The sequence below is a fragment of the Panthera pardus genome, unplaced genomic scaffold (genome assembly GCF_024362965.1).
Source record: "Panthera pardus isolate Hobbes unplaced genomic scaffold, ASM2436296v1 HiC_scaffold_20, whole genome shotgun sequence".
NCBI lineage: Eukaryota > Metazoa > Chordata > Mammalia > Carnivora > Felidae > Panthera > Panthera pardus.
In genome coordinates, this window is record NW_026526766.1 from 93,225,683 (window position 1) to 93,238,963 (window position 13,281).

The following is a 13,281-nucleotide window of genomic DNA, read 5'->3' on the forward strand; positions in this document are numbered from 1 at the left end:
GAGCGCCAGGCCCCCACCCGGGAAGGCTAGCGTGCATACCCCGGTGGCCCCGCGCACCGAGCTCACAAACTGGGGTGGTCGGAACACTACCACCTGCGGTGCTTCTTCCGCCATCGACACCTGGACCTGCGTGTGGTCAGGCCTCGCCTGACAGCCAAGAAGGGGCTGTGGGGAGGGATACCTGGGGGCCTGAGACCCTCCCATCCTCCAGACCGGGCCATGAGCCAGTGACCCTGGGAGAGGTGGGAGGGGGGGCACGAGGCGAGGGGCAGGGGGCGGCAGAGATGCCCTCCTTCTCCCCTCACTACCTCTGCTGGGGTATCGGCCCCCATCATCTGTGGCTCCTGCTTCTCTAGGGACAAGACTTCGCCCCCCACTCTCCAACAACCCCTCTGACTCCTGGGGTGAGGCCTCAGGCTCGGGAAGGGGGTAGCCTGGAACGGTGGCCTGGGTGTCAGGTCAGGCTGCCACGGGAGGCTGGGCGCTGCCCTTCACAGAAGCAGGAGCTTCGCCTTACAGGGCAGCCTAGAGCCCCGAGGGTGCCCCCGCTCTGCCGGCAGGGCCTCCCTCCCCCCGAGGAGCCTGCGGTGCCAACCCCAACCCTCTCACCTGCCGCCTTGCCACCAGGGTCCTGGTCAGTGATGCCCACCGGCTGAGGTGGGGGGGGCGGTGCTCAGAGCCCAGCCCACCCATCCGAGGCAGGCAGCTCAGGCCTAACATGTGTGGCTGGGTGCACAGCCCACCTGGCCGCACAATGACACTGCCACACAGGGCTCAGAGTGCTCAGCGTGGCCCCTCTCTGCTCCCTGGTTCCTCCCAAGCTCTCCTAGCACCCAGGGTGCCCTCTCTCAGCCACGTGGCCTGTGTGGAAGCTGCAGGGTATGGCCAGCGTGCCAGGGCTGGATGGCCGCAGACACCCCCCAGGGACAGTTTAGGAGGTACCCTCATTCTGCACCTGCACCTCTGTACCTGGAGGCTGGGTGGGGTGGCACAGGACAAGGAAAGGGGCAGCCAGGGGGTGTGGTCTCGGTGACCTGGCGGGGATGATTGACAGCAGGAAGCCCCCGGGGCCTGGCTTCTGTCTTGGGGCTTGGTGGGGGCGGGTGCTGTATGTAGTTCTTTCATTTCCAGGAGGTGGGCTTAGCATCTGTCTCTGGTCATTTTTCTGTCTGAGCTTCTGCTGAGAGGACAGCACACCAAGCCGCCCATGGCCTGGTCACATGAGAGAGTGCAGGCACATCACCTGCTGACACAGGCACCTGTGACAGGGAAGGTGGGAGGGGCTGAGACCCCACGGAAGGAAACTGCGGAGGACTGGGCCCCTGGTGCCTCCCAGGCCTTCCTGGCCTCTGCATGGAGGCCTCTAAGAAGAGAGATGCCAGCTGAGTCAGGGCGAGGCTGTGGAAACCTCTGGCCAGACAGACTCCGGGACTGCTGCCTTTGGGGAAAACAACTCAGAAAACCCAGAGGGGCCGGGGTGGCCACCGTGGGAGGAGCGTTCATGGGCCACCCCCCACCTCCTCCCGGCTGTCCACTCCATGGGGCTGGAGGCCGGGCAGGTGCCCAGGCAGCCAAGCCCAGACTCGGCAGCCTCAGACCCAGGACGGGCCTGCCTCCCACCTCCACAGCTCAGCTCGGGCCTGGAGCCAAGGGGCTTTTTTTTCTTCCCCCTGAAGCAAAGCTATCTTTTTACCTTGATAAGCTGTTTAAAAAATGTAAATAAAATAACTCAGTAGACAAAAGCGGGCATTCATCCCGCCTGGAGCCAGCCGCCGCCCTCGACATGAAATATCGGTGCACATTAAGTCGTGAGTCCCTGCTAATCCGAGCGGACAGGCCTGAATGCGGCCCCTTTCGCCGGGCGCGGCGGTGGGCACTGGAGCATGCACCGCCTGCCGGGCGGCCCCGCTTGGGGACAATGGCTTTTCTTCGCAGAAGGGGCCTGTGCGGGACAAGAGCCCCCTTTGTGTTGGGATTCCTGCCTTGGAGCGCGAGGGAGGCGCATTCAGCCGGCCCTAGACACTCTTTGAAAGGCTCGGGTGTAACAGAAGACACCGAAACACTAGCCTGCCTTCTGCCTCCCGCATTCTTGCAAGCCCAGCCGCCCATTCAGCCTGCGGAGAATGGCCCTGCGCCACAGGAGCGGAGCCCCAGCCACATTGTCCCTGGTGTGGCCATCTTGGTTTCTCAGCGCCCTTCGCCAGCCTCGAGACAAGAGCCCAGGGCCGGGCATGACAGTCGCCAACACATGGCCCACACCTCTGAGGGTGCAGGACTGGCGGTCCAGGTGAGGCCCAAATGGCAATGAGCCTCCTCACTGGGACTGGCCCCTCGGGGAGGAAGCCCCCCCGTGGGGCAGGTCTGGGGTCCTGCCTCGGTGCCCACCGAGGCATGGGGAGCAGCGCCCCTGGGCAGTGGGAGGGGTGAGCCAGGAGTGCGCCCCTGGACACCCCCGGGACTGGACCTGGGACATAGCAAGAGTGCCCCGCTGAGCTGGGCAGCCTAGGACTTCTCCCCGTGTTGCGACCTTCACATCTTAGGGCACAGAGATGTCATGGGGGCCCCTGTGCCTGCAGCAACAGCTCAGAGCTGCACCCCACCCCCACCATAGAGCCGCCGCTCCCTGCTCACCACAGACCCCCCACTCCTTACTACCTCATGCAGACCCAAGTCACTCCCAGTGCTCGTGGCCAGCCTCCACCTCCTCTCGGAAACTTCTGGACTTATATGAGAGCTGGCAGGGCTCATAAAGGAGACCCAACGAACCCACCAAGACCTCCAGAGCCCCACAAGCTCTTACCCAGAGACCTGCAGCTACTAAGCCCACGTTTCCACATTTGCTTTTTCTGACCCAGACTTTCCCAGGATAAGGGAGCCATGACCGGTCCCAGGCATGGCCCCACATCCCAAAGCATCATATGCGCTAGAGGACTCTCTGCTGTCATAACTGGTCACCCGTGCCCCAAAGTGCCAGTGCTGTGCCCTACGCGGAACTTCTGCAAAAAAACCCAAAACCATGCTGAGGGGCTGGTCCTGGGAAACACTGAAACAGGTAGGTTGGGGTCCTGCCCAGCCTAGTACCTGCAAGGAGCCAAAAGGACCCTCGGGGTGTCTGACCCTCACAGGGGCACCACCGCTGCGGGGACCTGGTCCAACAGAACGACAAATAGCAGGAGTTGTGCCACCCAGAGCGAGGCCCCTTCACTCCAGGGCAGGCCCCTTGACGGGTGCAAGGAGGTGGCAGACACAGCATGAGGGCTCTCAGGGGGCTCTTCCAGACCCCGCTGTTAGAAAAGGAGCAAATTGGCCAGTCCCCAGGCCTGGTGTGGGTGTGGCTGCAGGACCCCCGACAAGGATACAAAGCCAGCAGCTGGAAGCGGCTGGGCCCAGAGGGAACTGGCCTGTTGGTCCCCAGGCCACATCACACTGAGGCCAAGAGACCTTGCGAGTGGGCCTGGGCAGAGGCAGGAGGGAGAAGGGGAAACCCTGTGGGGTCATGTGGGTGCTCCCTGGCAAAGCTCCCTGCTTGGGAGGCTCTGGGCTGGGAGGGTGTGGGAGGTCCAGCTGTCTGATCGAGGCTCGAGGGGTGGCAAGTGTGGGCAGAGGGATGCCCGCACCCCTGATCTTCTTAGCCCCCCCGAGTGTTTCTGGGAATTGACATGTGAGACTGGACAGCAGCGGCTCAGGTAAGCGGTTCTGCCACAGGGCTTCCAGGCCAAAGCCAGGGTGTCCTTGGGCTGCTGACCACATTTGAGGACCCAGTGAACACCCAGGAGGAAGGACCCCAGGTGCTGCACCAGAGAGCCAGGCGTGGGGGGGGGGGGGTGCTGGGTGCTGCTCCCAGACTCTTTTCCAGCTTGGTGAGTGTGAGGGGCTCCTAGGACCCCAGTGCATGGCACAGCCCCGAGCTGGGCTCCTGGGGTGGCTGGTCCCTGAGACCCTCTGCTCCAGACCCAGAGTCCCCGTTGCAGCACTCCCATAGTGGAGGGGTGGAGAGGACACTCCCAGGGTGGACCCTGTGAGCCCCCTCAGCCCAGCTCTTGCCTGCTCCACTGACCCCACGTGCAGACCTGGCCCCTGAGCCCCTCCCTGCCAGCCCCGGTGTACATGGGGGTCACACTCACTTCTTTGAACTTGCCCTCCTGGTGGAGCTGGTGGATGTGAGTCAGCAGGGGGCTCCGGTCTGCGTCCTGCAGCTGGAAGATGCTGACCAGTGGCTCCACGAGACTAGGGGGGCTCCTGGCGAGGACCCTGACTGCACGGGCCCGTAGCTGTTGCAGCCTTGAGCTGTGCTGGGAGACCAGAGAGCCAGCCTCAGCCGGGGAGTGGGGGGCTGCAGCTGGAGCATGGTGCTGGGGTAGAAGTCCAGCACCTCGACCCTGTGCCTACGGTGGACAGTCCAGGCAGGCAAGGCCTGGGGGGCAGGAGCACAGACGAGGGCGATGTGTGACCGTGGGGAAGCTGAGAGTCAAGCCCACAGACCCGGGAGCACAGTCAGTCCGAAGGCAGCGGCCCCTGCCCACCAGGGGTGAACGAGCTCAGCGGGCCAGGTCAGGCAGGCGTGGAGCCCACCAGGCCGAGAGCTATGGAGGGGGTGGAAGGGGCGAGGCTGGTGGGGCCGTGGGCAGGGCTCACCTGGGCCGGCGCAGGGAGTGGCCGTGCCTGCAGCCAGCGGTGCAGCTCACAGACTACCCAGGCCTCCAGGGAGGGGCCCTTCCGCTGCCAGGCCTGGCTGCCTTCCAGCATGTCCAGGAGTCCGGTCAGTGGGTCATCCAGGGCAGCAAACCCCCGCCAGGCCTCTTCCCGGAGCTGCGGAGACACAGCACCTCACTGTCTCTTTGTTGAGCTCAGACCCTCCTGGTAAACCCTGCCCCGACCTGCACGGCCCAGCATGTGGTCTGCTCAGAGGGGGCACTGGGGCTGGTCAGCACTGTCCTCCCATCCTCGGGGTCCTGGTCTGACCCGCCATGCCCCTGGCCCCGGGTGGCAGCCACCGTCCACACCGACGGTCCCGTAAAGACAGAGGGCATGTTCCCCGAGTCAGGCCAAGGGCGGCGGGACCCATCTGAGAGGCTCCGTTCATTCGGCTTCGCCCCAACTACTCGTGCGGCACGCCGAGGACCTGGCACTGGTCCTTCAGACACAGTGACTCCCTGGCGGGGCCAGCAAGCAACAGGAAACAGAAGAAAGAAGAGAAAAAGCCAAACTGGAAAAGGTCTTTGATTCACTTTTCTACCTCTTGCACTGCCAAAGGCTTGGAAACACGTATGAGCCGAAAGGAGAAACACCAGGAACACGTGTGCTGTTCTCTCCCAAACGTGTCTTCAGGAGAACAGTGGTTCCTGATGGACTTTTAAGCAAGTGGGGTGTCGGGTGAGGGCCACACTGCACCCAGCCCTGGCTCTCCACTCTGCCTGACTCGGCCGTTCAGTCACGAGACACCCTGCAGTCAAGAACTTGCTGCAACTCCAGAGGCCTGTCTCGGGCCCCCCTCCAGGCAGAGCTGCAGGGTCAGAGTCTCGGCCGTGAGCTCAGGAAACAGACACCCGGACACCTGAGGCTACTCGTAAGCAGCCTGGAGGTGAGGCCCCGGCTGTCCTTGCAGACCTGCACACGGAGAGCACCCTGAGGACAGCCTGAAATACTGCCACTCTCTGGGATGCGCGGGCCACACGCCCGTCTCAAGGAGCCTGGGGGCACCCGCAGGGGCCACTGTCCCCCACCCTCCAGGAACGTGTGAAAGAAGACAGCTGAGGCCGAACCACCGCCACTTTCTTGCTCATGGAAGGAAAGATCTAGAAGGATGCGGCCCTGGACTTTGGTCCTAACTTGTTCACGTGTGGTGCCCATTCAGGGCCCCCGAAGAACAGCTCCGAGAGGCTCCCAGAGCAAAGCAGGGAGGCCGTGTGGCCGGGGCCTGGGCTTACAGTCGCCAGCCAGTCAGCTTTTCCGCTCGCAAGGTGAGCTCAGGTAAACGCCTCATCTCCTTTCTCCGCTGGGCAGTCTCTACCTGCCTGGCCCCTTGCCACCAGCCGGACAGAGGGTGTGCGGCAGCCAGCCCTGGGGCAGGGCAGGGGGCCGGAAGGAGGAACCAGGCGCAGGACCGACCTTCCAGCTCTGAGCTGGGTGCCTACTGACCAGGCGCCACGAAAAGGAAGGCTCTTCCAAGGGCACCACCACCCTTCCAGCCAGGTGTGGCTGCCCAGCCCCGGTAGGTTTCACAGGCCCCTTCCCAGTAGGGTCGCTCCGTAGTCCACTGTTGGGGCCGGCTCCCTCCTTCGGGCTCGCCCAGCTGCTCTTTGTGGTGGAACCTCGTGGTAGCCAGCCGAAGGGGAGTGAGCGGGCATGTCCTTCCACAATGGCCGCTGCCCATTGTTGGCACCCTGGGCCAAGGACTCTGCCCTCCGTGGCTGGGAGTTGGCTCTGTCCCTTCCCGTGAAAAGTGCCTGGGAGGGGCGCCTGGGTGGCTTGGTCAGTTAAGCGTCCGACTTCAGCTCAGGTCATGATCTCACGGTCCATGAGTTCGAGCCCCGCGTCGGGCTCTGTGCTGACAGCTCAGAGCCTGGAGCCTGTTTCAGATTCTGTGTCTCCCTCTCTCTCTGCCCTTCCCCTGTTCGTGCTCTGTCTCTCTCTGTCTCAAAAATAAATAAACGTTTGGGGCGCCTGGGTGGCGCAGTCGGTTAAGCGTCCGACTTCAGCCAGGTCACGATCTCGCGGTCCGTGAGTTCGAGCCCCGCGTCGGGCTCTGGGCTGATGGCTCGGAGCCTGGAGCCTGTTTCCGATTCTGTGTCTCCCTCTCTCTCTCTGCCCCTCCCCCGTTCATGCTCTGTCTCTCTCTGTCCCAAAAATAAATAAAAAACGTTGAAAAAATAAATAAATAAAATAAATAAATAAATAAACGTTTAAAAAATTAAAAAAAAAAAAAAAAGAAAAGTGCCTGGGAGCACTGTGGAGGTGACACTCACCTGCCCAGGTACCAAGCCCCACTGGGGGCTACAGGCCTCATTTATGCTGTGTCACCAGTGAGGGCCCAGGCACCTCCTTGCTGCACTCTGGCATGTCCCCTGGAGAGAGGAGGCCTTCTGGAAGCCCCCAGTGACCTCCCCAGGGTTCTGCTGATCAAACTTGGTCCACAGACTCCTCCACTGCCAGTGACTAAGCAACAGTGGAGGGGAAGTCACCAGGGAGGCACAGACCCCCTCTGCTGTTGGCCCCACGGCCCTTCCCACGCTTCTGCCCTGAGAGCATCTCGGGGCCAGGCTGGGCCAGAACCCTCTCCTTGCAAATCATCTCTTATGTCTGGAGCTCCGAGAGTCACCCACGTTGTCTGTGCGTGCCTTCTCCCACACATGTGCCTCTGCCCTGCTCAGACAGCACCCAGCAGCCCACAGGTCAAGGGGCCCACCCACAGAGCAGTGGGCAGCAGGCAGGGTGCAGAACTGGGGCATGGGCCACAGCCCTGGCATCCACGGTGTGGACGATGCTTCCCCAGGACACTTAGAGCAAACACCCACTTGGTTTGAATGTAATTTTAAGACCACAGTACTTGAGCAATCTGACTTGCTTACCAAAAATGAAATGCAGACTTTCCCCTCAAGCGTTTGGGTGAACTCAGGAAGCCAGGCAAGTCTCTCTCTGCAGACGCCCAGGAAAGGAGAGGCGTCTGTGGGAAAGGAGGCCTCTGAGGGCCCAGGGCTGTGCGGTCAGCACCCTCCACGGGGTGCCACAGGGAAAGGGTGGGCCAATCCCAGTTCGGTGGGCTGCCTGGACTCCAGGAGTCCCAGGAAGCCCCTCCAACACATGGGCCTCCACGTCACAAGGACCCGCATTGGTGACACCCGGCAGGAGCTGGCAGGAAAAAACACCATCGCTCTTTAACTACTTTGCAGACATACTTGGGCCTTCGCCACCAGGGGAAGAAGCTTCAGTAAGATGAGCCCACGTGAAACCCCACAAAGCACACAGGGAACAGTCACCGTGAGTGACAGCCACAACACGACAGTGAAAGGTCTGAGAACAGGGACAGGAGGACACCCCCCAGGCTGGGGTCTGAGAGCCCTTCCCGCCCCTCTGGCCCCTGTGGCCTCCAGGGTGCCCCTCAGGTACTAGGTCCAGCACCCATGGGCCATCTGCCGCCCCTCGTCCTAGAGGATCTAAGCGTAGGCCCCAAGGCCCTGCTCCTGTGCTGGTCCCTCCTCGGCCTGGGTCCCAGGTCTCCTTCCCTCCTGCCCCCTGACCGCTGCCACCCAGCAGGGGCCTGTGCCCTGTCGTCACCAGCTTCTGTGCCCACATGGTCCTGGGGCTGGAGCGGCGCCAGAGCCCCTACGGACCTGTTCAAACAGGCAGGGCTGCCCGAGAACTTGAATTTCTCACAAGCTCCCAGGTGCCTGCTGCCTGGGGGCCCTACTCCAAGGAGTACCGTCCTTCCAGTTTGCTCACCCCTCCTGTGCTGGCCATCTCTCCTGCCGTACCAACTCAGGGGGCTCTGAGGGCATCCCAACCCCACTGTCCGTCCCCCGCCCCAGGCCCCAGTCAGTCCGCACCAGCCTGCCCCTTTCCTCTTTGTGCCACAAACCCTCACACGGTTCTCCAAGCCCAACCCCCAGTTTCCCTGTGCTGTTCTGTCGGGGACCCTGAAACTTCCCTGTGGTCAGCCAGGGGACAGCACGTGTCCCTCCAGCCAGGGGCTTTGGGAGCCGACGCAGTTCCCTGGCACATGCACAGCAGGCCTCGCTGGCACCAAAAATGAAAATTCACGGACGTGACCCTTCACAGACAGAAACGAGTAACAAAAGGTAAAACACACACCTGTGTTTGCTTGGAAATAAGTAACCTGCTGGCCGAATGAGACAACATAATGAAAATCAGAAAACAGGGAAGAGGGACAACGGGTTTCTCCACCTCAAAACTCGTGACCAAGGGAACTTGGAGGGAAATGCACCGCTGTGGGCGAGCGCCTGGGAAAGAAGGACTGGAGAGTAAGGACGGCGTCGACAAGCGGTGGTGCCCAGCGGCACCAGCCACGCCCACACGCTGGCCACAGCGAAGACGCCAAAAGCGGAGCCCCGGGGAAAGCGCTACAGCTCGAGCTGGGGGCTCGCACTGCCCCCCTCGGAAAGCCTGGCCAGCAGCCATGATGACACAGAAGAAACGGAAGCTTCCTGGGGAAATAAACCAGAAGCAAAACTCTGAACAGGCCTGGGTCCCCCGCCTCCCCCCCCCCCCCCCCGCCAAGACCCCCCGGGGAGGACTGTGCACTCTTCCCTCTCCCAGACTCTGGAGGAACAAGTAATTCCTGTCTTCCACCAGTCGCTCCAGGGACAGGAACGAAGGAACACCTTGTATGAGGTTAGTTCCAGGACTAACTAAGTTTTGTACCAGGAACAGAGACAAAAACTCACAAACGCCACAGTGACCAGGGGAGACGCGTCCCAGACACGCGGGGGCGACTTGAGTTAGAGAATCTGTTCACCAGACAGCACGGTCATGTTGCTTCAGTCTTGATCCTGAAGCCACCGTTACAAAATTGAAGAGAGCTTTTGACTTGCAGAAAACTTCGGATTCGTCCAGCTTGAACTGGCCGCTCGAAGCCTAAGCACCTGGCTCAGGGGTGGAGGAGCCCAGGTCTGTCCCCGACACAGACATATGTGGTGGCCCCAGGAGTCTGGCTGACCCATTAGCCAGGGACAGGTCCTCCCGGCATCACCAAGCAAGCTGCGGGCCCGGGGAGCACCCTAACCCTGGACAGCTCACAGACACGGCTCCCGCACGAGCCTGCAGCCCCTTCCTGCAGCACGCCTGCTCTGGACACCTGCCCCCGTGGGCCTGGCCCTCCTTGGGCGGCAGGAAGCAAGGCCAACACTAGACTCGAGCCTCATCCCCCCAGCCTTCACAGCAGTGACTTCTGTGTCCTCCCTGGGAACTAGGGCGACTTCACTCTTTTGCTGCCCCAGGGGAGCCAAGTACAGGGCACGGGGCCCGAGGGTCAGGCAGTCCCACTCCGGAGACAAAGCTACCCTCCAGGCACAGGCCACCACCAAGCAGCCTCCTTGTCAAGCCCACCGCCTCCTGCTGGACGACAGGCTGTCCCTGAGAGAGGAGGCCATGGGCGAGGCCAGTGTGAACCAGTGAGTACCCGGGCCCCACCCGGCACACAGGTGGTCATGGCCCACTGGGTCCCCTGTGCTGTGCGGAAGCCGAATGGCGGCCGCAGGCCCTTCCCTCCCGCTCTGAGCCTCAGGGGTCTGTGTCTACCAGTGTCTCGTGGGTGTCACCCCAAGCCCCAGCCCCCACGTGTCTGCCAGAACATCCGGACAGGGCGGCCCACTGAGGCCAGTGGAGGGCCCGCAACCCCCATGCTCACTCACCTGCTGCAGCTCTCGCGTGGACCACAGTGTCTGCAGGGCCTGCCGGAACAGGAGTGGGTCCTGGCCTGGGGGGACGAGACAAGGGCTATGCAGAGTCCACCAACACCCCCCCGCCTTTGATCAATGCCTGGGGGCTCCCCGCAGATGCCAGCCAGTGCCCGTGGACCCCGGCCAGAGCTCCCCGCTGCCCTTCCCTGTGACGCCAGCCTGGCCATCCTGCAGTGCTCACTGGGATGGGCTTCTGCCCACAGCTTGGGGCAGCCCAGGCCTCATGTTTCAGCAATGGTGGGCTGCAGGTCTCAGACTGACCACACCGTGTGGGCAGGGAAGGGGCATCGGACCCCAGGGCCAAGCCCACAGCACTAACCATCAGGGCATGCCTGGTGGGCCACCGCGCCCCCACTCCTCCATGCCATGTCACAGCCCACGCCTGTCCACTGCCCACCAAGTGTGGCCTCCAGCCCCTGCTGAGCCCCTAAAGTGGTCCCGGCCTCTGCCTCCCCTGGCTGCTCCCCAAAGCCTCCCCACCCACAGCCCTGGCCCTCTCTTGCTTGCCCAAGTCTCCAGCCCCACCGCAGGACTGCTGGCCGGGGCAGGGATCCCACTGGGACCCTAGGCCCCGGGGAAGTTGGGGTTACCCTCATGCTGGAAAAGGGACTGTGCCCTCAGACCAGGTTTAAGGTCAAGGTCTGGGAAGGTGGCTGCCGCCTGCTCTCCGCTTTGGGAAAGAAAGCGGTCTCTGAGTCACCCACAGCCACCAGCGCCCCCTGGCTGCCTCTGGAAGGCCCGCCCCACCTCTGCGGCTACCTGCCCTGGGCCTCAGGGCAGGGCCACCCTGCTCAGCCCTTCCTGGCTCCCCACGGCCTCGCCACACGAGGCCATGGAAACCCATTTTCTCTGTGCAAAAGCTCTGCTGCCGACACCCGGTTGCCACTGACCCTGGCCTCCCCAGCCCCGCCAGAACCTTGCAGAGCACAGGGCCCAGAGGGGGCGCCTCGTTCTTTCCTCAAGAACCATCAAGGCCATGTGGCTCAGAGGTGGGGGGGAGGGGGTGGTGTCACTAACAGATTCCATAGGTCAAATCAGGGGGCTCAAGAGCACGGGTGGCTCACCCACAAATCTACTCAAGAATCAAAGAGACAAGAGCAACCCACTGGGCTCCTGCAGAAGACCAGACGTGGAAGGAAAGGCGGGGACACCTGAGCCCAGCCCTGGAGGGCTGCCCACCTGAGCACACAGACGCAGGGACCAGACAAGGCAACAGTGGTCAGACTCAGTGCACAGCACGGGAGGAGGGATACGTTGGGCGCACTCCAGAAAGCAAGGCTGATCGACCCATGGAGGGTCCACCACTGTGGCTCGTTAATGGGATACGGGGAAACATTTCGTAAAACAAGCATTTCGTAAGAGTAAATTCTATTCACGATTTAGGAAACAACTCTGCAACTAGACCACAGGCAACTTCATGACCCAGAAAAAAAAGATGTTTATAAACAAAACCCCTCAGCAAACATAGAACTTAATGCTGAAAGCTGAAAGCAGGCCCCCAGCGACAGGGCCAACAGGAGGGCACCCACTGCCCATTCAGCACGGCCTGCAGGCCCCTGCCGGCTCAGCACGACACGAAGGAACAGTTGACGGCACAGAATTTGGAAAGGAAACAATAAAGTCAACACTACTCTGACAAACTCTGGTCTGTCCACAAGCGGAATGCGACTCAGCGCTAGAAGAAATGAGCGGTCAAGCGAGAGAGGACACGGAGGGCCCTCAAACGCACACTCCTGAGCGGAGGAGGCCGTGTGAACAGGCCACACGCGGCAGGATCCCAGCCCCGCGACATTCGGGAAGAGGCATGGCCATGCAGGCAGTGACGCGACGCCGCGGGAGGCCGTCACAGTGGACGCGCATCACCACGCACGTGTCCCAGCCCACAGAGCACCGCCGCCAGGAGGGCCCGAGTGCCCACGGGGGCTCTGGGCGATGGCGGCGTGTCAGTAGGGTTCATGAGGGCACCACACTGGCCGGGACGCGAGAGGCTGTGTGGGGCAGGGATATGGGAAATCTCTGTAACCTCCCGGATTTTGCTGTAACCCTGAAACTGCTCTAGAAAAAATAAAGTCTTTAAAAGTTAAAACAAAACAACAACAAGAAAAGACACTACTGCTCACTGAAAACATAATTTTGTGGAGAGCCCTGAAGAATCTGAAGAGGTTCCTCAGTGGACACGTTTCTGCACGGACGCTCACCACCAGGCCAACAGTAAAGTCCACTGTAAGCCCGCAAGTGGAGACGGGCATCAGAAACAGTGGGGGCGCCTGGGGGGCTCAGTCAGTTGGGAGACCGACTTCGGCTCGGGTCATGATCTCGGGGTTTGTGAGTTTGAGCCCCACGTGGGGCTCTGTGCTGACAGCTCGGAGCCTGGACCCTGCTTCCGATTCTGTGCCTCCCTCTCTCTCTGCCCCAACCCACTCACATTCTGTCTCTGTCTCTCTCAAAAATAAATAAACATTAAAAAAAAAAAAAAAGAAAAGAAATTTCAAATAAAGGTGTGCCTGGGTGGCTCAGTCAGTTAAGCTCGGTTAAGTCAGACTTCGGCTCAGGTCATGATCTCGGGGTTTGTGGGTTCGAGCCCTGCGTCGGGCTCTGTGCTGACAGCTCAGTCTGGAGCCTGCTTCGGATTCTGTGTCTCCCCCTCTCCCTACCCCTCCCCTGCTCACACTCTGTGTCTCTCTCTCAATAATAAACAAACGTTTAAAAAAAAAAAAAAGAAACAGTGACAATGGCACAAAAAAATTCAGATTTCTTTGGATAACTCTAACAAACGAAATTCATGCAAAAAAGCCATAAAGCATTGAGAGTAAAATTAAAAGGCCTATTGAAGAAGGGCCATCCCACACAATAGACAGTGTGAAGT

At 61.2% G+C, this 13,281-nt stretch overlaps 1 protein-coding gene across 4 annotated transcripts in view; it reads right to left on the bottom strand.

Moving 5' to 3' along the window:
* EXD3 (exonuclease 3'-5' domain containing 3) overlaps nt 1-13,281 on the bottom strand; it is an 80,764-nt gene that overhangs the window by 42,200 nt on the left and 25,283 nt on the right. For 3 of the 4 annotated variants that reach the window (XM_053908604.1, XM_053908603.1, XM_053908602.1), the window contains exons 4-6: nt 10,368-10,432; nt 4,636-4,809; nt 4,125-4,292 (exon numbers count right to left, since the gene is read on the bottom strand). In XM_053908604.1, the coding sequence (XP_053764579.1) occupies nt 4,125-4,292; nt 4,636-4,809; nt 10,368-10,432 (407 nt within the window). Of the gene's footprint in view, nt 1-4,124; nt 4,293-4,635; nt 4,810-7,568; nt 8,417-10,367; nt 10,433-13,281 lie in introns of those variants that run through there. The other variant, XM_053908606.1, reaches the window with a different exon arrangement.